This window comes from Physeter macrocephalus, chromosome 8, assembly GCF_002837175.3.
Source record: "Physeter macrocephalus isolate SW-GA chromosome 8, ASM283717v5, whole genome shotgun sequence".
In the NCBI taxonomy this organism is placed as follows: domain Eukaryota; kingdom Metazoa; phylum Chordata; class Mammalia; order Artiodactyla; family Physeteridae; genus Physeter; species Physeter macrocephalus.
Window position 1 is genome coordinate 45,714,557 of NC_041221.1, and position 20,271 is coordinate 45,734,827.

The 20,271-nt window shown below is 40.3% G+C and overlaps 1 protein-coding gene across 1 annotated transcript in view; it reads left to right on the forward strand.

Annotated features, from left to right (window-relative positions):
• LOC102993116 (sperm flagellar protein 2) overlaps positions 1-20,271 on the forward strand; it is a 107,702-nt gene that overhangs the window by 49,215 nt on the left and 38,216 nt on the right. Inside the window, exons 16-20 of the mRNA XM_055086882.1 lie at positions 326-506; positions 4,300-4,447; positions 6,621-6,749; positions 8,751-8,889; positions 13,505-13,734. Of these exons, the coding sequence (XP_054942857.1) occupies positions 326-506; positions 4,300-4,447; positions 6,621-6,749; positions 8,751-8,889; positions 13,505-13,734 (827 nt within the window). The remainder of the gene's footprint in view (positions 1-325; positions 507-4,299; positions 4,448-6,620; positions 6,750-8,750; positions 8,890-13,504; positions 13,735-20,271) is intronic.

A 20,271-nucleotide genomic window follows, 5' to 3' on the forward strand; every position in this document is an offset into this window, starting at 1 on the left:
CTTTGTCAGTTGCTTCATTTGCAAATATTTTCTCCCATTCTGAGGGTTGTCTTTTTGTCTTGTTTATGTTTTCCTTTGCTGTGCAAAAACTTTTAAGTTTCATTAGGTCCCATTTGTTTATTTTTGTTTTTATTTCCATTTCTCTAGGAGGTGTAGACCATAATACAGCCTTTCATAGTCCTTTCTCCATCTAAAGAGTTCTTCCAAGAAAACTTTGAAAATTGAGATTAAAGCAGGACAACGAAATTCACCAAGTAACATGGACCCAAAAATAGGATTCTGTTAAATAAAATCTTTATATTTCTTTTTTGTTGGTTTTCCCAAGAATTCCCCTAGTTCCTCAAAGACCCAGTTCTCCAGAGTCAGCTTTATCCAAACCAAAAAGAAAAGCCATACTGAAGGGCAAGATCGATTACTCACTGGAAAACATAGAGTTAAACTTTGAGGCCGATGAGAAGATAGTGATGGACACGTGGCAGCAGTCTTCTTTAGCAATATCTCACATGGTAAGCAGTGCTGGTTACTACATTTCCTTTCAGTAATACCCATTCATTAAATTCCAAAGTTGGTAATATTCTATGAACAGAAAATTTACACAATGTTCACAATATAAATCTATACCTCCCAGAAGTTTTTTTCTTTTTTTTCTGAAAGAAATAAGAAGTGAAACAGTTCAATCAGCAAATATATGAGGTCAAGAAAGGAGTGAACCAACATTTAGATTATTTTCATGCTGGCCCAGGGTTCCAAGTGCAGGGCTTTACAGGGCCAAGCAGGAAATGTCAATGAGATGGGTTAAGTATAAGGCAATAGGGTGGAGTGGGACTGTGGCCAAGTGGAAGTAACAACCCCATCTAGAGAGGCTCCTAGCCAACCTTGCCATTTAAGAATGGGGTCCAGTAGGGCCAGATTTTCCAGTTTTAAAGTCAGAAATTCAGCCTATACTTTCTTTAAGTCTTCAGAACTAGTTTCTACCTTGATTCCCAACCAGTTGGTTGTCTGTTTCCTGAAGCCTGAGACTTCTCTGATTGCATGCTCTTCTAATCCTTGTAGCATTTATTGTCTCTCCCACTTTTGACTCTTAGTATCTAGGTTATTGTTTGCGATTTTTACCTTATTAATGTTTTCCTGAATACTTAACTAGATTCTAAAACTTTCTGTATCCACTACACCTAGCATAATGCTCACATCTAACACAATACTGAGTCCTCAGTACATTCTTGAGATACTGCTGTCGCTATGCTGGTGACACTGATGTTCATATAAATGATCATGGTCTTGGCAAGGAGGATCACCACAAAGACTACAACTACCAAGCACCAGAGAGTGGGAAACTGGATCTAAAAGTTCTAAAAAAAGTAGATGAATTATTAGCCTTACTGTTAATTGAACATAAAGACAACTTACAAGTCTTATGAATCCCATTAAAATTACCTGGGGAAATGAGACTTTAAATATTAGATTATTAGAAAGAGAGTATCATACAGCACAAAGAGCACTGGCTACACTTCTTGTTTAAGCTGTGTGATTTTAGGAAAATCACTTAACCTCTCTGAGTCTTCGATTCTTTATCTGTAACATGGGAGACATTCTACCTTATCTTTCCTTTCTTGAATGGTTGAAAAGATCCAATGAAATAATGTATATGAAAGTTTTTTAGAAATTAAATATAATAGATTATTATATTAAGAAATTTATTCAAAACTGTACCACTTTGCTTGTGAACCTTTGAAAACCACATAGAAAGCATAGGAGGAAGGATTGTTTAGTAATTAATATTCCTAATAATTACATTTGAGTCCTGCTTTTATATTTCTAATAGACTTTTATGACTTTGATATTACATGTCTTTAAGTGAACTTTGAGTTTCAGATGAGACAGGCCTGATTCAGTAAACTGCTACAGGGAGAACAAGACCAGCTGAGATCAGGGCAATTGGAATGAGAGCACTTTAACACGGGCTTTTCGCTACACAGCAGTTTTACCAAGAGCTATTCACTTAGTAAGTTATGTTAATTTTTAGTAAAACTTTCTTGTAATTAGCAGGTGTGCAATGATTTCAAAGAAATAAGTCATGTTTAACACCCACAGCATCAAAGCATTATTTCTAGAGTTTCTTCAGCCTTACAAGCTAGATTGCTGGATGTACTGTGAATTATGTTAATTTTTGAAAGAGACCCAGAGGTGTTTGAGGGAAGTAGACCAGAAAAATGTGGATGATGATAATTATCATCATCATCATCATCATCACAAGGTTGTTTACAGAGGAGAAAAATCCAATTTTAAAGGAAATTGCTAACTCACCGTGGTTTGCAAGAACACATTCAAAAATGAATTGCTTGCAATTTGGGGGAGAATGTTAACAAGTCTGCTTTCAGCTTTACCAAGAATTTGAAAGTACAGTATATATCATGAAATCCTTTTTTATCAAAAGAACATCTGATTAAAAAAACGCATACACACCCACAAAAAAACTGCCTTGCTCTCTGAAACATTTCTGCACCCCTCCAAGGTTCTGCTAATACTGAAGAAGCTGTGCATGTATTCTGTAGCATATGATTATTTTAAAAGAAATTCCATCAATCCATAAGCATTTCCCGGGCACCTTCTATGAGCATAGCACAGATGCTACAAGCTATGGAGAAAACCAAGAAGCAGGGCTGGCTCAGCCCTCCGGAGCGCTCATTTCATTTGGAGATTGGGGACAAGATATAACACTCTTGGAGCAGTTAAGGACAGTGATATGCTGCGCTGTGGGTATGAAGCTTGGTGGGAATCTGGAGAGGACAGGAATTGGCTGGTCTATCGCACCCGCAGGACTGCAAGCTTCTTTGAGAGTAGAGATTAGATCGTGCCTTCTTCATCTTTCTATTCACCTCTATCCAACTTCCTGTTTCTCCTCTGGGCCCCTCACCCAATTCTCCCCAGAAATAACATCAGGCTTGGACACAGTAAGCACTGTAAAAATAAATAAACTCCCATGGACCCCCATTTCCTCACCAGTTGCCTTATTGAGATTTTTAAGTTTTCAACCATATGTTGCTACTGCCCCCATGGTGTGTGCGGGTTTTCTTTCTTCATTTTCGGAGTCTCATCTCAGCCCTCATTTCTCAGATTTACAGCCATAAACGCCCTTCACCTCACCAGGGGCAGGTGAACTTATTTTAGCGGGTCCAGTCTTTCTCTTTTTTATTTTTTTAATTTTTATTTTATATTGGAGCATGGTTCATTAACAATGTTGTGTTAGTTTCAGGTGTACAGTAAAGTGATTCAGTTATACATATACCTGTATTTATTCTTTTTCAAAATCAATCCCACTCCTGGGCATATATCCGGAGAAAAACATGGTTCAAAAGGTCCAGTCTTTCTAACTGCAGGCACAGCCCCAGCTGTACAAGCCCCAAGACAAGGTTTTCCTGCTGCCTGCAGAGCAGAGCCAGCCTCATAGGCGACATGGAGGGATCCCAGCAGCACTTCGCACACCTCCCTCTCTGCCCTTCATCAGCTTTTGTATTGTGACCACACAACGAATCTCTCATACCAGGAAATCTATGAGAGTGAAAGAAGGAGGGTGCTGAGATGGAGAGAAGCTGAAATTTCCCCCAAGTAGAGGAAGTTAAGAAGCAGCGATGCAGTTAGCCTGTGGGACAGGTCATCCTCATGAACACTGCACCTTGCTGGGGTGATGTCTAGTGTTAGAATAGAATGGAAGCCCAGGATTCAAGTGTCCATGAGCCCAATTAATACAGGGCATGTGCCCCCAAAACTTGGTTGGAGGACATGAAAAATTCTCACCAATTTTATGTATGAAGCACAGACACACATAAAATACACAGGCAGATACTCTTCTGCAGTATTCAAATTTCAGGAAGGGGAATGTGGTTAGGAGAAACTGACTTAAAAACAATCAATAATGAAAAAACACCTGAGAAACAATGATATAGAGGAATGCCCCAGGTTGAAGGCCAAGAAATAACAGGAACTTGGAAGAATAGTGGGTGTTCAATCCGTAGGATCTGAGATTAAAAAGAAAGAAATGTTTGTGTAACTAAAGAGGAACGGCAGGCAGGGCTTGAGAAAGTGAGTGGCCTCCACACATGTGGCCTCAGAGAAGCTACATCTTGGGACAGGGACAGGTTTCCATTTAAGTAGAATCTTTTAAATCTTCTGTAAAGATTGAGTACATGGCATGTTTGCTGTAGAATGAGGTTTCAATGGAATTGGGTGAGGGCTAAATCCAAATAGCTATCGTCTTTCATAAATGTTACATTAACTGAAATGTTGCTCTTATACAATCAGGTGGCTGCTGAAATTCATCAGAGACTCATGGAAGAAGAAAAAGAAAACCAGCCAGCAGACGCAAAAGAAAAACCTCCTCAGGTAGCTGCAAATAAAAAAGTGAAAAAGGAGCCACCCAAGAAAAAAAAAGAGGACAAAAAAGGAAAAGGTATTCATGGTTTTAGCATCCAGAACCCTGGATGCTTAACCTCTCCTTGGTGGAGAACAAGCACTTAACCATGAGCCACTGAGCTACTATAATGCTGTTCATTAGGTTTTACTTCGAGACCCAGTCTCCTGTGTGCCCGTGTTAGCTGGCAAACATTCTCCATGCCAGCATTTATCCGAATAGCCAAGTGTATCCAGGGTGAAATAAATCTCAAAGACAGTTTTGAACATGTGAAGAGAACTCCAAGATGACACTATGTAATCTGAAAAGTGTGTGCAAGGGGGCTGACACTGGCTGCCTTAATCAAGAAAGGGTTAAAAGCTAATTCTGAGTATGTAAGTTTCAGGTTTAATTCAGGTTTCAGGTTTCATTCAAGCAAGTCCTGCTCTCCTGGAGGCCTCCTACCTAAAACTCAGCCTCAGAGGCAGGATGGAATGAAAAGGGGAAAGGGTGGGTTCTACCACAAACATCACCCTCCCCTCTGAATGTTTCCACTTGTACATTTTTGCAGTGACTTGAGGCAAGAGAGGAAGAGAGGGAAGCACATAAGCAAAAGTCCTTCCACTGATCAGTTGCTCGTGATGTGTTAGGCCCCCGCCATGCAGAACATGATCAGGATGGGTACTAAGGACAAAGTGGTAAACTTAAAAAAACAGAAACGTGGTCCCTGCCCTGATAGGACTGTAGTCTAATGGCAGGCAGGGGCATGTGATTGATCATTGTTCTTTATGGGGGAGGTAGAGGTCCCTGGAGAGCGCAGTTGTCTCACTCCATCTGAGGGGTAGAAAATGCTTTCCAGATGGAGTCCATCCAAGCAGCTAGAGTAGGAGTTAGGACAAAGCCCTCAGGATGGGGGTTGGGGGGAGGTGGTGACCCCTGAAGCCAAGGAAAGAGTAGCCCCACAGTAAAGAACAGGCGACCTTGGTCCATTTCAGATGGGGAACATAAAGGAAATAAGCAGCATTTGAAGGAAATGTTTCCATTTACTTTAATGGAATAATTGGTTGGGTCCAGTCTCTTAATTTTACACATGTTAAAACAGAAACCCAGAGAGATTAAGGGCTCTTTCATCTGTAATTTATACTTACAGTTCACTATTGAAATTAACACACCTTATTACAATTTCTTTGTTTACATTTGTCTTCTTCCCAAAATTTGAACCCCTTGAGATCGGACCTTCAAGAAAGATTTATTGAACTAAGTGGAATAGTACAAGCTGGGCCTGCAGCTAGAATCTCACTGCCATTTCTTACGGGCAAATTCTCAAACAGTGACAAATTCTTTTTTTTTTTTTAATTTATTTTATTTTTTGGCTGCGTTGGGTCTTCGTTGCTGCGCATGGCTTTCTCTGGTTGTGGAGAGCAGGGGCTCCTCTTCGTTGCGGTGCACAGGATCCTCACTGCAGTGGCTACTCTTGTTGCGGAGCACGGGCTCTAGGCACGCAAGCTTCGGTAGTTGTGGCTCGTGGGCTCCAGAGCGCAGGCTCGGTAGTTGTGGCGCACGGGCTTAGTTGCTCTGCGGCATGTGGCATCATCCCAGACCAGGGCTCAAACTCGTGTCCCCTGCATTGGCAGGCAGATTCTTAACCACTGCGCCGCCAGGGAAGCCCAAACACTGACAAATTCTTATTTTCTAATTCTCGTGTGTAATCATTGAAGTACTTGTTTTTAAGCACTAGTTAAAAGACAATGAAGTAGATTACGAATTCTTGACCATCGGCTACATTTCCACCGTATCTGCTTGAGGTTATTCTCTGATCTTCTCTTGATGAGGACCTGGGAAACACTTGGCCAATACAAGTATCCCTTGTGAAGTGGTACTTCTCCAGGTGGCCAACGCTATGTTGGGGTTTGCTAATTTCTGTCCCCAAACACTAAATTGCGTCCTCTTTGGTGTCTGTAACCCTGTCTGCACGAGCCACACACCTCATTTTTCCATGATGCTAGATGAATGGGGTATTATTATTTGTGTCCAGCCAGACACCACATGGAGAATTCTTAAGGAAAGACGATCAGTATGTCATCACTCACCCTGCCTGGACCGGGGTCTCTCCTTTCCAAATCACCAGACGTGTATCGCCCTACACACTCCACTTTGTACTCATTTTATCCAAGTCCCTTCGTGTACATTTGTATGTTGGCAGGTAACTCAGCACGTTTCATTGCCCTTTCAGGTAAATCCCCACCTATGGCAGAAACCACTCCTGTAATAGTAACAGCAGAGGAGGCTGAAGAAATGGAAATAAAAAACAAACTGAGGCTCAGAATAAAGGAAGAGCATCTTGCTGCCCTGCAATTTGAAGGTAGCAATTGGAAAGAACTAAGACCATACTTTTAAGTAGAAAACAGACCAGTAGGCAAACAGCCCCTGGCTGGCTTTTATCTATGAGGACACAAAGCAAACTAACTGAAAGGTACAACATTCAGTTGGCTGTCTTCATGTGACCATATGAAGACTAGATCTGACTGTCGTATGATTGTCTGCTGGGATCTCAAAAAGGGAATCTGGGAAGAGGTTAGGAGAGCACCAGCAGTAATTAAAATCTCAAAGAAAAGAAACAAAAGCAGTATTTTAGACTTGGTGTGATTTTACAGGCTGAAAGAAAGCTTGGGGCTACCTAAGGAGGTGCTTCTATATTATAATAAGAAAAATTTAGGCCTCTCATTAGGAAAGTAAACTCTGACTAAAGGCTAACGGGTCCTGAAAGTGAGTTCTTGGGAGCAGGGGCCACAGAAGAGCCAGTCATGGATCAATAATGTTCAAGGGCCTCCTTCTCTAAAGAGAGCAACAATTTTACAAGACATAGTCTCCTTCTGGCTCTTCCAGTTGTCTTATAATAAATTCAAAATGGAATTTGAAAAGATCAAGAAATTGAGCCAAAGTATCCTGATTGGAAAGAAACCATGGTCAATATACTAGATGTCAAAACCATAAAAATGCAGCCTTGGGTAAGCTGGGACCCATTAACTACTCAAACGATTAACTACTACTAAAGATGCTTTCCAACCCTTGCTTCTCTCCTTTTCTCCCTCTCTCCATCCTCCTACCACCTGCTTTCATAATTCCAAGAGTAAAATCTGAAGGATGTTGAACACAGGAAGTCAAGACACATGCTTGTCTCGTTACCCGTCCCCACATCTGCTTTCAGTAGCTAAGCATGCTTCATCCTTCAGTTCATTCCATACGTGGTCCCTACTGTAGCTAAATTCACTCATTTATATAGTAAATGTTCACTGAGTTTCTACTATGTGCCAGGTCCTGTAATAGTTGAAAGAAACATACACATATATATACAAACACAAAACAACAAACAAAAAACCCAATCTAGAGGAAGAGAAATGCAAACAATCACTTATAATATGTTGTGATATTGGAATTAGGCGGACAGGACAAAGGAAGCATGGCGGGAGTCAAGGAAGCCTTCCTAACAGATGAATTCATGCTTGAGCAGACCTGGAAGAATATGGGAAATGTGCGCAGGGGACAGCGGGGGCAGGGATGGGGGAGGAGAACTAGGTGACTAGTGGGGAGTAGCTGTGGAGTCTGAGGCACATCCTGGGAAGGAGTGATCAGGGAGGTGGAGGGTCACATAGGCCCTGCCCAGAAAGTTACATTTCCCTTATGGCGACTGGGAGCTAGTGAAGAATTCTGAGCAGAGAGCACCTGTGAGCACGTGCACAGGTGAGCTGGGTTACTCTGGGGCGGGTGGAAGTGGATTTGGATTTGAGGTGGGGAAAGGAACTTGGAGAAAGCAGGACGGAGGCGGTTGTTGTAGTTGAGGCGAGACATAAAGCAGTGCCCAAACGTGGTGATAGAAAAAGCAAGGAAGAAAGATTGGACAGATATTTTAGAGGAAAATCCACAGACCTCATTGTGTGCCCAGAACATCAATGGACGCTGGGACCATGGGCTTCACCCTCCCGTCACCTGTGCTGAGAAGGATGATGGCGTCGCCTTCCCAAGGTTCTAAGACGGGAGATCCAGAGACTTAGTACCCTCCCCCTTTTTGAAATTCAGAAATTATCTATTTGTGTTTTCCCATTCCAATTTATCAAAGGGTATATGGCAATAAAGTGCAATTACGTGTAAAGCTGAATTATAGTTTTGGTTTAAATAAACTGTCAAGCGACTCTAACCACGCATTGTTTTGTTTCTGAGATGGATAGGGTATAGTTATCCATACTGGTGTATCAAGTGTATGCCTAAAGTTTTAAGCGTAATTGGCTTAAAATTGAATTTGGCTAATCAGAAAATGCATGACATATAAAACATGTAAAAAATGTTTGTTTCTCTTTTTAAATAGAGATAGCTACACAGTTCAGACTTGAACTGATCAAGGTAAAAGCATTGGCTTTCCTGGAAGAGTTAGTAACAAAGGCAGTTGATGTATATAAACTCATGGAAAAGTGGCTCGGTGAGAGGTACTTGAATGAAATGGCCAGGTAAAGTACTGCGTGACTTTTTAAAATATTTTAAAATATTTACTTTGTTAATTCCTGAAGACCAAAACTGACAAAGATTTTTAAGGTGTGTACAAACTTGAATTACATTTACAAATAGAAATTTTGACCTTTTAGGAAATCACATATGCATTTGTGTTGCCTCTTTTTAACGATAGTAAGTCATGTATCAAAGGGCGCTATTGCACATTATTTATGAATTTGGTTTACACACTGCTCAGTGAGGACCTTAGTTTACAAGGTAAAACTATAAGCAATTTAAAAATATTTTTTAGAAGTAGTATAATGTTTCATATCTTTCTAATGCCAGACTTCTTATTAGTCAGGGCCAATGAATGGGAGATGAAGTCATTCACAGGAATGTTTTACCCGTTAGGCCAATTCCCTTGTGACAGCCAGTTCAACTTTTCTATTGGGTTCCAAAGGCTTTCCAGATCCTCATTGCTAGTGAGGGACAGCAAGTCTCATGCTCTTAATTCTCCCCTGAAAGGCATAAAGAGGCAGCTCAGCAGGGAGGAAACAGCCCTCAATGGAGAGTCAGGAAACCTGATGGTCCAGGAGATGGAGAATCTCTCCTTGTCCACATATTACAGCATGCCTAATCACTTCAGACCCCATAGGCCTCATCTGTAAAAGAAAACTCTCCAACCAGGCTATTTTAAAGGTTTCTACTAGATCTAGAGTCTGTGATACACTACAGTTTGCAATAAACATTTACTGCAAATTTGGAAGTTGTGGCATACATAGTATACAAATGGCAAGTAGTCTCAGAAGCAACATCGGCCAGCTAGAAGACGGTTGTTAGGGTTTGTTTTCTCCAGTCCTTGTCTCAAAATGAAAATTCTGTTGTAAAATCCTCAGCCTAGTTGTTTGTATCTGTTGCTCTATAGTAAAACACACACACACACACACACACACACACACACACACACACACACACCCCTCGGCCTGGTAACCTCACTACAGTAGTGCTTAAAATAATTTGTCAGTTACTCATCAGCATTGTGAAGCAGTGATGTTCTGTTCTGTTCTCTGCCTGCTGCCTACAAATGAAAGCATATCTTCTTCATTCTTAGGGTTCACAGCGCCCATCCTTGCGGCCACATCAAGAGGCACATGGCCAAGTTTCATTTTTTTATCAGATGAACTCATATTTCTCAGATTTATTTTGTGTGTGTGTGTGAGGTCAGATATATATATCTGACCTCTGAATATGGCCACAAGAAATTAAAACCTAGGACTGTCAAGCTCTGCTTTCTCTTTTGGGTCTTGCAAAAATTCTCCAGTGATAAGAAAAAAAAGGAACAGTGCGACCTAGCAGAACCCTTTGAACTTCAAATCTCACTTTCCATTTTCATGGGATTTCCCTAGCCCCCGCCCGCCCGCCCCTTCTGAGAAGGTTACTCTTGGTAACCTTCCACTAGATGGCACACTTATTTCGCTGTGCTGGTTCTGGCTGGGTGTCTACATTTGGAGTCCCTCCTCACTCAGGGCTACAAGCTCTGTAGCTATCCAGTGCCCTTTTCCTTTGCTTCCAGCACGTAAAAACCATCAAACAAAAAGTACCTGGATAATACAGACTATATGGACACTCACAAATACAGTATGCTGGAATTAAATTCCAGACTCTTTTGAAAGAAAGTGACTAATATTCTTTTTTTAAATTTTCAGTATATAAGTATTTGGTGTTCCAGAGTTATATAAAAGCAGATTAAATATGCATTTTTCTGCCATGTTCAATCTTTATTGCAAGATATAAATAAGATTCTTTCTGTAATACAGTGATATTGTACTTAAGTATAAAATTTCTCTGGCCTTTAAAGTGACCTTTAATTAAGGCCATAACTATAATCCCCAGTACAGCCTAAATCTATGCCCTATGTTATTTCACATGAATAACCATAAGGTATGGAGTTGTGTGTTTTTGGCTCCAGTGCAAAGATGAGGAAATCAGAGAGCTTGAGTCACTTCCCAAGGACCCATGGCTGGAGAGGGGTCTGCAATGAGAGCTCAGCTTCCAGGGCTCTTCCCACACTGCACCGAAAGGTTCTGAACTACTGCTGCTTATACCACATGATTTAGCTGGGAACTGTTATTCTCTGTGAAGATAGCAAAGCAATTTCAATGGGTTTTCTTGTCAGACTCCACTCTGTCAAATGTGTCTTCGATAACATCACACTCCTTGATATAAAGTTAGAGGAAAGCCACTTTTCTAGACATCCATTATCAAATTTGATTCACTTTACATACAATTTGTCCCGATTCCAAATAAATGTCTTATTCTAACAGTCATATTTTACAGGCTTTTCTGTCATATAACCTTATTCTGGTTCATACTTAAAATGAATATATCTATTGACATAATCGTTTATATGGTAAAATATGTTCTAATACTAATAAAACCATTTTAGTGGAGTCTCGTTTTGCTCAGCTTTGTGTAAACTGTGTAACTCTTAGCCCTGAACGAGCATGTATTTTATTTCTAATCTACATTTATTGATTTATACCCTGCCTTTTTACAAACGGCTTTGAGGAGAAATTAGAATTTTTTAATCATGCGGATTGAATTTTCTAGCTTAGTCAAATTTTCTAAATTTTCTAATGTGTTAACTCTGTGTGTATATCTAATAAGCAAACACTATTAATCTGATAGTATTTTTAATGGGGATAACCCTATTCATTTTTCCACTTTCAGTGTGAAAAAATTAACTGAGGTAGCTCGCTATCACATTGAAACATCAACCAAAATTCAGAATGCACTTTATTTAGACCAAGAAGACTTCTGCATTAATGGCGATATAAAAGTCTTTCCAGGATATCACACACACACACACACACACACCCCTCGGCCTGGTAACCTCACTACAGTAGTGCTTAAAATAATTTGTCAGTTACTCATCAGCATTGTGAAGCAGTGATGTTCTGTTCTGTTCTCTGCCTGCTGCCTACAAATGAAAGCATATCTTCTTCATTCTTAGGGTTCACAGCGCCCATCCTTGCGGCCACATCAAGAGGCACATGGCCAAGTTTCATTTTTTTATCAGATGAACTCATATTTCTCAGATTTATTTTGTGTGTGTGTGTGAGGTCAGATATATATATCTGACCTCTGAATATGGCCACAAGAAATTAAAACCTAGGACTGTCAAGCTCTGCTTTCTCTTTTGGGTCTTGCAAAAATTCTCCAGTGATAAGAAAAAAAAGGAACAGTGCGACCTAGCAGAACCCTTTGAACTTCAAATCTCACTTTCCATTTTCATGGGATTTCCCTAGCCCCCGCCCGCCCGCCCCTTCTGAGAAGGTTACTCTTGGTAACCTTCCACTAGATGGCACACTTATTTCGCTGTGCTGGTTCTGGCTGGGTGTCTACATTTGGAGTCCCTCCTCACTCAGGGCTACAAGCTCTGTAGCTATCCAGTGCCCTTTTCCTTTGCTTCCAGCACGTAAAAACCATCAAACAAAAAGTACCTGGATAATACAGACTATATGGACACTCACAAATACAGTATGCTGGAATTAAATTCCAGACTCTTTTGAAAGAAAGTGACTAATATTCTTTTTTTAAATTTTCAGTATATAAGTATTTGGTGTTCCAGAGTTATATAAAAGCAGATTAAATATGCATTTTTCTGCCATGTTCAATCTTTATTGCAAGATATAAATAAGATTCTTTCTGTAATACAGTGATATTGTACTTAAGTATAAAATTTCTCTGGCCTTTAAAGTGACCTTTAATTAAGGCCATAACTATAATCCCCAGTACAGCCTAAATCTATGCCCTATGTTATTTCACATGAATAACCATAAGGTATGGAGTTGTGTGTTTTTGGCTCCAGTGCAAAGATGAGGAAATCAGAGAGCTTGAGTCACTTCCCAAGGACCCATGGCTGGAGAGGGGTCTGCAATGAGAGCTCAGCTTCCAGGGCTCTTCCCACACTGCACCGAAAGGTTCTGAACTACTGCTGCTTATACCACATGATTTAGCTGGGAACTGTTATTCTCTGTGAAGATAGCAAAGCAATTTCAATGGGTTTTCTTGTCAGACTCCACTCTGTCAAATGTGTCTTCGATAACATCACACTCCTTGATATAAAGTTAGAGGAAAGCCACTTTTCTAGACATCCATTATCAAATTTGATTCACTTTACATACAATTTGTCCCGATTCCAAATAAATGTCTTATTCTAACAGTCATATTTTACAGGCTTTTCTGTCATATAACCTTATTCTGGTTCATACTTAAAATGAATATATCTATTGACATAATCGTTTATATGGTAAAATATGTTCTAATACTAATAAAACCATTTTAGTGGAGTCTCGTTTTGCTCAGCTTTGTGTAAACTGTGTAACTCTTAGCCCTGAACGAGCATGTATTTTATTTCTAATCTACATTTATTGATTTATACCCTGCCTTTTTACAAACGGCTTTGAGGAGAAATTAGAATTTTTTAATCATGCGGATTGAATTTTCTAGCTTAGTCAAATTTTCTAAATTTTCTAATGTGTTAACTCTGTGTGTATATCTAATAAGCAAACACTATTAATCTGATAGTATTTTTAATGGGGATAACCCTATTCATTTTTCCACTTTCAGTGTGAAAAAATTAACTGAGGTAGCTCGCTATCACATTGAAACATCAACCAAAATTCAGAATGCACTTTATTTAGACCAAGAAGACTTCTGCATTAATGGCGATATAAAAGTCTTTCCAGACCTGTCTCCTCCGATACGCCCTCCACCTGCAGAAAGGGAAGAAAATGGCACCCTGACCATCGAACGGCTTGGCAATCTTCGGGATCAGTTCTTAGAGATAGCACCCCAAGGTAGGAAAAGTAATTATTATGAAAAGAGCACAAAATAAGGTTAAGATTAACCAGTATGGCCATCACCTGTCCACAAGTAAAACAGCCCTCTGGGATTGTGTGGCACTAAAACAAGCCCTTGTTTCATTCTAATTTATCTCCTATTTGCTTCATACAACATAGATCTGAATTAAACAGAGCAAGACAGTGGCTAATACATTGGCAGTGCGGCGATCCTCACCCCTGGTAATTCTCCTCTCCTGCCCTCCCTGCCGCTGGCTGGCAGGTGGGTTAATCTGAGTATTACTCCGTCTGGCAGTTGAGAGACCGTCTTTGTGCATACTTCTAGTCTAAGTTTTGTACTGGGATTCTGAGTTTGTGTTTCTGTCTCCCCCACTAGTCTGGGAAGGGAGACCAGGGAGTAGAGAATTTCCCTTTTATATTTGCCTTTTCCCTCAATGTTTCATAGACCAAGAGCAGAACTTTTGTCAACACATATTTGCTTGACTGATTAATTAATGAATCTGTTCACATGTAAGTGTACATGTTATTTTCTGCACACAAATTCTTGATTTCCTTCACATTTTATTATTATGGCTCTGTAGCATCTACACAGGCTTTTTTTTTTAATTTGGGCTCTTTCGACTTATAGATATTCATCAATGAATTCCATCAGTTGATAGCACAAGTAGTTCTGACAGAACATGTAGGATTATCATCTCCACTTTATACGTCAGGATACTGAGTCACAAGAACTTGCCTATGGTCACATATCAATCAGGACTCTTCAGGTTCAAAGGTTTTGCCCCTTCTCACTAAACTAAGTTGCCTTTCATAAAGAGGTTTATCTTCTAACATCTCCTACTTACTGGAAAATCATTACTTTTCCCCAGAGAATAGTCAACTGACATTTGTCTAGTACTAACACAATTTCACTTTCATAATGGTTATACTTCACTTATTTTTTTTAAGTTCAGTATTCCCAGAAAACCACATTAGATTTCATTAGTCAAAAGAGTATTACTTTAGGGGCTTCCCTGGTGGCGCAGTGGTTGCGCGTCCGCCTGCCGATGCAGGGGAACCGGGTTCGCGCCCCGGTCTGGGAGGATCCCACGTGCCGCGGAGCGGCTGGGCCCGTGAGCCATGGCCGCTGAGCCTGCACAGAGGGAGGCCCGCATACCACAAAAAAAAAAAAAAAAAAAAAAAAAAAGAGTATTACTTTAAGTCTGAAGACTTCCTTGCTAAGACCAGTGGGTGAAACAGGTGTAACCATTTCCCTGGGTAGACCCTTACGCTAGCAAGTGTCACCTCATCTAATCAGCTTGAATGGGTCTACACCTCCAAGATATAAAGGCACACACTACACCAGTGGATGAACACCAACTCAGGTTGTCAGCATTTAGGCAGGAAGCAGCTGGTCAAAAAAATACGGCCATCAGCTGGTACAGGAAAAAAATCTCAGTTGTATAAAGCCAGCTCATGAAATCCCTTCAGTCTTTCAGTCAGGTAGATTCCATCCTCTTTCCCTTTGTGTGTGCTTACAATGTCTTTTTATTATGTATTTCCTTCTTCAAAGTTGCTTTTGCTCTTCATTTTATCCATATTGTTTACATATAAAATAAGAATAAGTATATGAAGTATAATTTGCTTTAATCCTAAACTAGTGTGACTAGAAGCTGGTCAAAATTAAGTTTTGGTGGGCATTTGAGTAGGTAGAAAATTATCAACCACTCATAATCCCTTTCAGAAAGGACCTTAATATTCATGGCGATAATCATAATACATTCTTGGGTCCAACCTCAAAATCAGAGTTTGCATTTCAACTAAAAGTTTAAACATAAATTACAAATATCAGCTATAACTTGACATATGTATGTCTTAGAAGATTAACTCTAGAAACCGTTGAGACTAAAAGATGTCAACTGATATATTTATCTATTTTCAGAGTTTGGTAGCATACAACGGCTTTCAAAGTATAGTAGGAAGAGGAAGGAAGGGAGAAGAAAGAAAGGGAGGTAAAGGAGAAGGGTGATAGTTATGTATGTATATATTTTTAAAGTAGGTGTAAAAGGAAAAACCACTTGCCCTAGGGACTTAGAGTGTAATTTGAAAAGGCAAGCAAAGAAGAAGAAAGTATAAACTTCTATTTAGGTGTTCCTCTGCAACAGTATCTGAACTTGATAAAAGTGCTCAAGAATGCAAAGCAAAGGCGAATCAGTGTGCAATGAGGTTGGTCAGGAAAATTGTGTGGAAAAACACCTCAGAGGGAGGAATTGAAAGAAGTAAAGAGTGACTGGATGTCAAGGATACAGAGGATATTAAAAGTTGGGGGAACAGCCACCAGAAAATGTGTAGGTTTGCGGCTTGAGTATTGATGTTTTGAGGAAGGGTCAGGGACCTCTCTGCTTCTCCCTCCCCAGTTGCATGAACTGCAAGAAAACAGATGCAGAGGTCAGCTCTGTCTGGGGAACCACCTCCAGCCACCCAAGCTAGAGAATTATCCAGAATTAAGAATAATTGTTGTAATTAACACAGAATTGACAAAGCTATACAATACTGTGGGATTTGGGGATCTTGATGGTACAAAATGAGTTACGGTCTATAAGCAAAGAGTTTAAAACCTTTTCTTTGTTATTGGCTCAGTTATACTACTTGAAAATATATATATTGCATATGGCACTTTTTAAATACATGTAAAATACTTAGCACAGTATCAGGGGATCTATCAATAGAAATAATATTCATTGTCATCATTTTTCTAATGTATAAAGGGAAGGCAAAGTAATAATCATTCCATTTTCTGGATCCCAGAGTCACAGAATTAGAGGTTCTCTGATGACATCTTAGAAGTCAGGAAGCAAATATTAATGTTACCCCTCCCTGAGGAAGTCCAATGATTACCACTCACTCCTTCTCCCAGTTCCCCTGGCCCCGAAAACATCCTCTGACTTGAGTCTTTCTTCTTCATTCTTGTTGAAGGATACACACCAATCCGTCTTTTACATGAAGTGTTTGTCATATTCCTTCCAAGAATTAGAAAACAATCTTTTATGATACATCCCATGGTATTTACCCTAGAAATCTACTATTTCAAAAGACGATCTTAGTTGAAGTAATAACAATTTTGAAAGTATAGAGCAACTGGCTACAAGTAGTACATTTCTAAATGTGGAATCCTATAGAACTTCCTGATTGAACTTGAAAATTGCTGTTATTTCTAAGCCAAGAAATGTGAGCATTTTCTTACACTGTTTCACATATTTCAACTTAACCTATGGTATTTAAGATGCAAACTTCAAGCTCACTAAAATATATTAAAATATGGTGAATAGATGAATTTTTTTCTAGGAAACAACATACATATTTGCATATAACAATCATGGTACTAAGCCCAAAGTAAGATTTTCTTTTAGCAAATTTACAAGGAGTATCAATGTGATTAAGTTATATTTTGTTCCCTTTAATTATGCTACATAAACAAAATTATTCAGAGAAATGAATAATCTTTCATTAAAACAAGTGACTGAATGCATACTTGTGAGTAACTAGTATCAAGATATTAATGGAGAAGATTGGTTCAAGATGGTAGAGTAGAAGGACATGCACTCACTCCATCTTGTGAGAGCACCAGAATCACAACTAACTGCTGAACAATCATTGACAGGAAGACACTGGAACTCACCAAAAAAGATACCCCACATCCAAAGACAAAGGGGAAGCGGCAGTGAGATGGTAGGAGGGGCACAATCACAATAAACTCAAATCCCATAACTGCTGGGTGGGTGACTCACAAACTGGAGAACAATTATACCACAGAAGTCCACCAACTGGAGTGAACGTTCTGAGCCCCACATCAGGCTTCCCAACCTGGGGGTCCGGCAGCCAGAGGAGGAATTCCCAGAGAATCAGACTTTGAAGGCTAGCGGGATTTGATTGCAGGACTTTGACAGGACTAGGGGAAACAGAGACTCTACTCTTGGAGGGTACACACAAAGTAATGTGCACATCAGGAACCAGGGGGAAGGAGCAGTGACCCCATAGGAGACTGAACCAGACCTACCTGCTAGTTTTGGTGGGTGTCCTGCAGAGGTGGGGGGTGTCTGTGGCTCACCGCAAGCACAAGGACACTGGCAGCAGAAGTTCTAGGAAGTACTCCTTGGCAGGAGCCCTCCCAGAGTCCACCATTAGCCCCACCAAATATCCTGTAGCCTCCAGTGCTGGGTTGCCTCAGGCCAAACAACCGACAGGGAGGGAACTCAGCCCCACCCATCAGCAGACAAGTGTATTAAAGTTTTACTGAGCTCTGCCCACCAGAGCAACACCCAGCTCTACCGAATCAGACTTTGAAGGCTAGCGGGATTTGATTGCAGGACTTTGACAGGACTAGGGGAAACAGAGACTCTACTCTTGGAGGGTACACACAAAGTAATGTGCACATCAGGAACCAGGGGGAAGGAGCAGTGACCCCATAGGAGACTGAACCAGACCTACCTGCTAGTTTTGGTGGGTGTCCTGCAGAGGTGGGGGGTGTCTGTGGCTCACCGCAAGCACAAGGACACTGGCAGCAGAAGTTCTAGGAAGTACTCCTTGGCAGGAGCCCTCCCAGAGTCCACCATTAGCCCCACCAAATATCCTGTAGCCTCCAGTGCTGGGTTGCCTCAGGCCAAACAACCGACAGGGAGGGAACTCAGCCCCACCCATCAGCAGACAAGTGTATTAAAGTTTTACTGAGCTCTGCCCACCAGAGCAACACCCAGCTCTACCGACCACCAGTCCCTCCCATCAGGAAGCGAGCACAAGCCTCTTAGATAGCCTCATCCACCAGAGGGCAGACAGCAGACGCAAGAAGAACTACAGTCCTGCAGCCTGTGGAACAAAAACCACAGTCACAGAAAGAGAGACAAAATGAAAAGGCAGAGGACTATGTACCAGATGAAGGAATAAGATAAAACCCAAGAAAAACAACTAAATGAAGTGGAGATAGGCAACCTTCCAGAAAAAGAATTCAGAATAATGATAGTGAAGATGATCCAGGACCTTGAAAAAAGAATGGAGGCAAAGATCAAGAAGATGAAAGAAATGTTTAACAAAGACCTAGACCTAGAATTAAAGAACAAACACCTAGAAGAATTAAAGAACAAACAAAGATAAATAATACAATAACTGAAATGAAAAATACACTAGAAGGACCCAACAGTAGAATAACTGAGGCAGAAGAACGGATAAGTGACCTGGAAGACAGAATTGAGGAATTCACTGCTGTGGAAGAGAATAAAGAAAAAAGAATGAAACGAAATGGAGACAGCCTAAGATACATCAGGGACAAGATTAAATGCACCAACATTCACATTATAGGGGTCCCAGAAGGAGAAGAGAGAGAGAAAGGACCCGAGAAAATATTTGAATAGATTATAGTTGAAAACTTCCCTAACGTGGGAAAGGAAATAGCCACCCAAGTCCAGGAAGCACAGAGAGTCCGGAGCCTGTGCTCCGCAACGGGAGAGGCCGCAGCAGAGAGAGGCCCGCATACCACAAAAAAAAAAAAAAAGATTAACAGCTGTTTTCTCAGCAGAAAGTCTACAAGACAGAGGGAGTGGCATGATATATTTAAAGTGATGAAAGGAAAGAACGCACAACCAAGATTACTCTACCCAGCAAGGATCTCATTCAGATTTGATGGAGAAATCAAAAGCTTTACAGACAAGCAAAAGCTAAGAGAATTCAGCACCACCAACCCAGCTCTACAACAAATGCTAAAGGAACTTCTCTAAGTGGGAAACACAAGAGAAGAAAGGGACCCACAAAAACAAACCCATAACAATCAAGAAAATGGTAATAGGAACAAACATATTGATCATTACCTTAAATGTGAATGGATTAAATGCTCCAACCAAAAGACACAGGCTCTCTAAATAGATACAAAGACAAGACCCATATATACCTGTCTCCAAGAGACCCACTTCAGACCTCAGGACACATACAGACTGAAAGTGAGGGGATGGAATATTCCATGCAAATGGAAATCAAAAGAAAGCTAGAGTAGCAATACTCATATAAGATAAAATAGACTTTAAAATAAAGAACATTACAAGAGACAAGGAAGGACACTACATAATGATCAAGGGATCAATCCAAGAAGAAGATATAACAATTATAAATATATATGCACCCAACATAGGAGCACCTCAATATAAGGCAAATGCCAACAGCTATAAAAGAGGAAATCAACAGTAACGCAATAATAGTGGGGGACTTTAACATCTCACTTACAGCAATGGACAGATCATCCAGACAGAAAATTTAAAAGGAAACAAAAGCTTTAAATGACACAATAGACCCGATAGGTTTAATTGATATTTATAGGACATTCCATCCAAAAACAGCAGATTACACTTTCTTCTCAAGTGCACATGGAACATTCTCTAGGATAGATCACATCTTGGGTCACAAATCAAGCCTCAGTAAATTAAAGAAAATTGAAATCATATCAAGCATCTTTTCTGACCACAATGCTATGAGATTAGAAATCAATTACAGGGAAAAAAACGTAAAAAACAC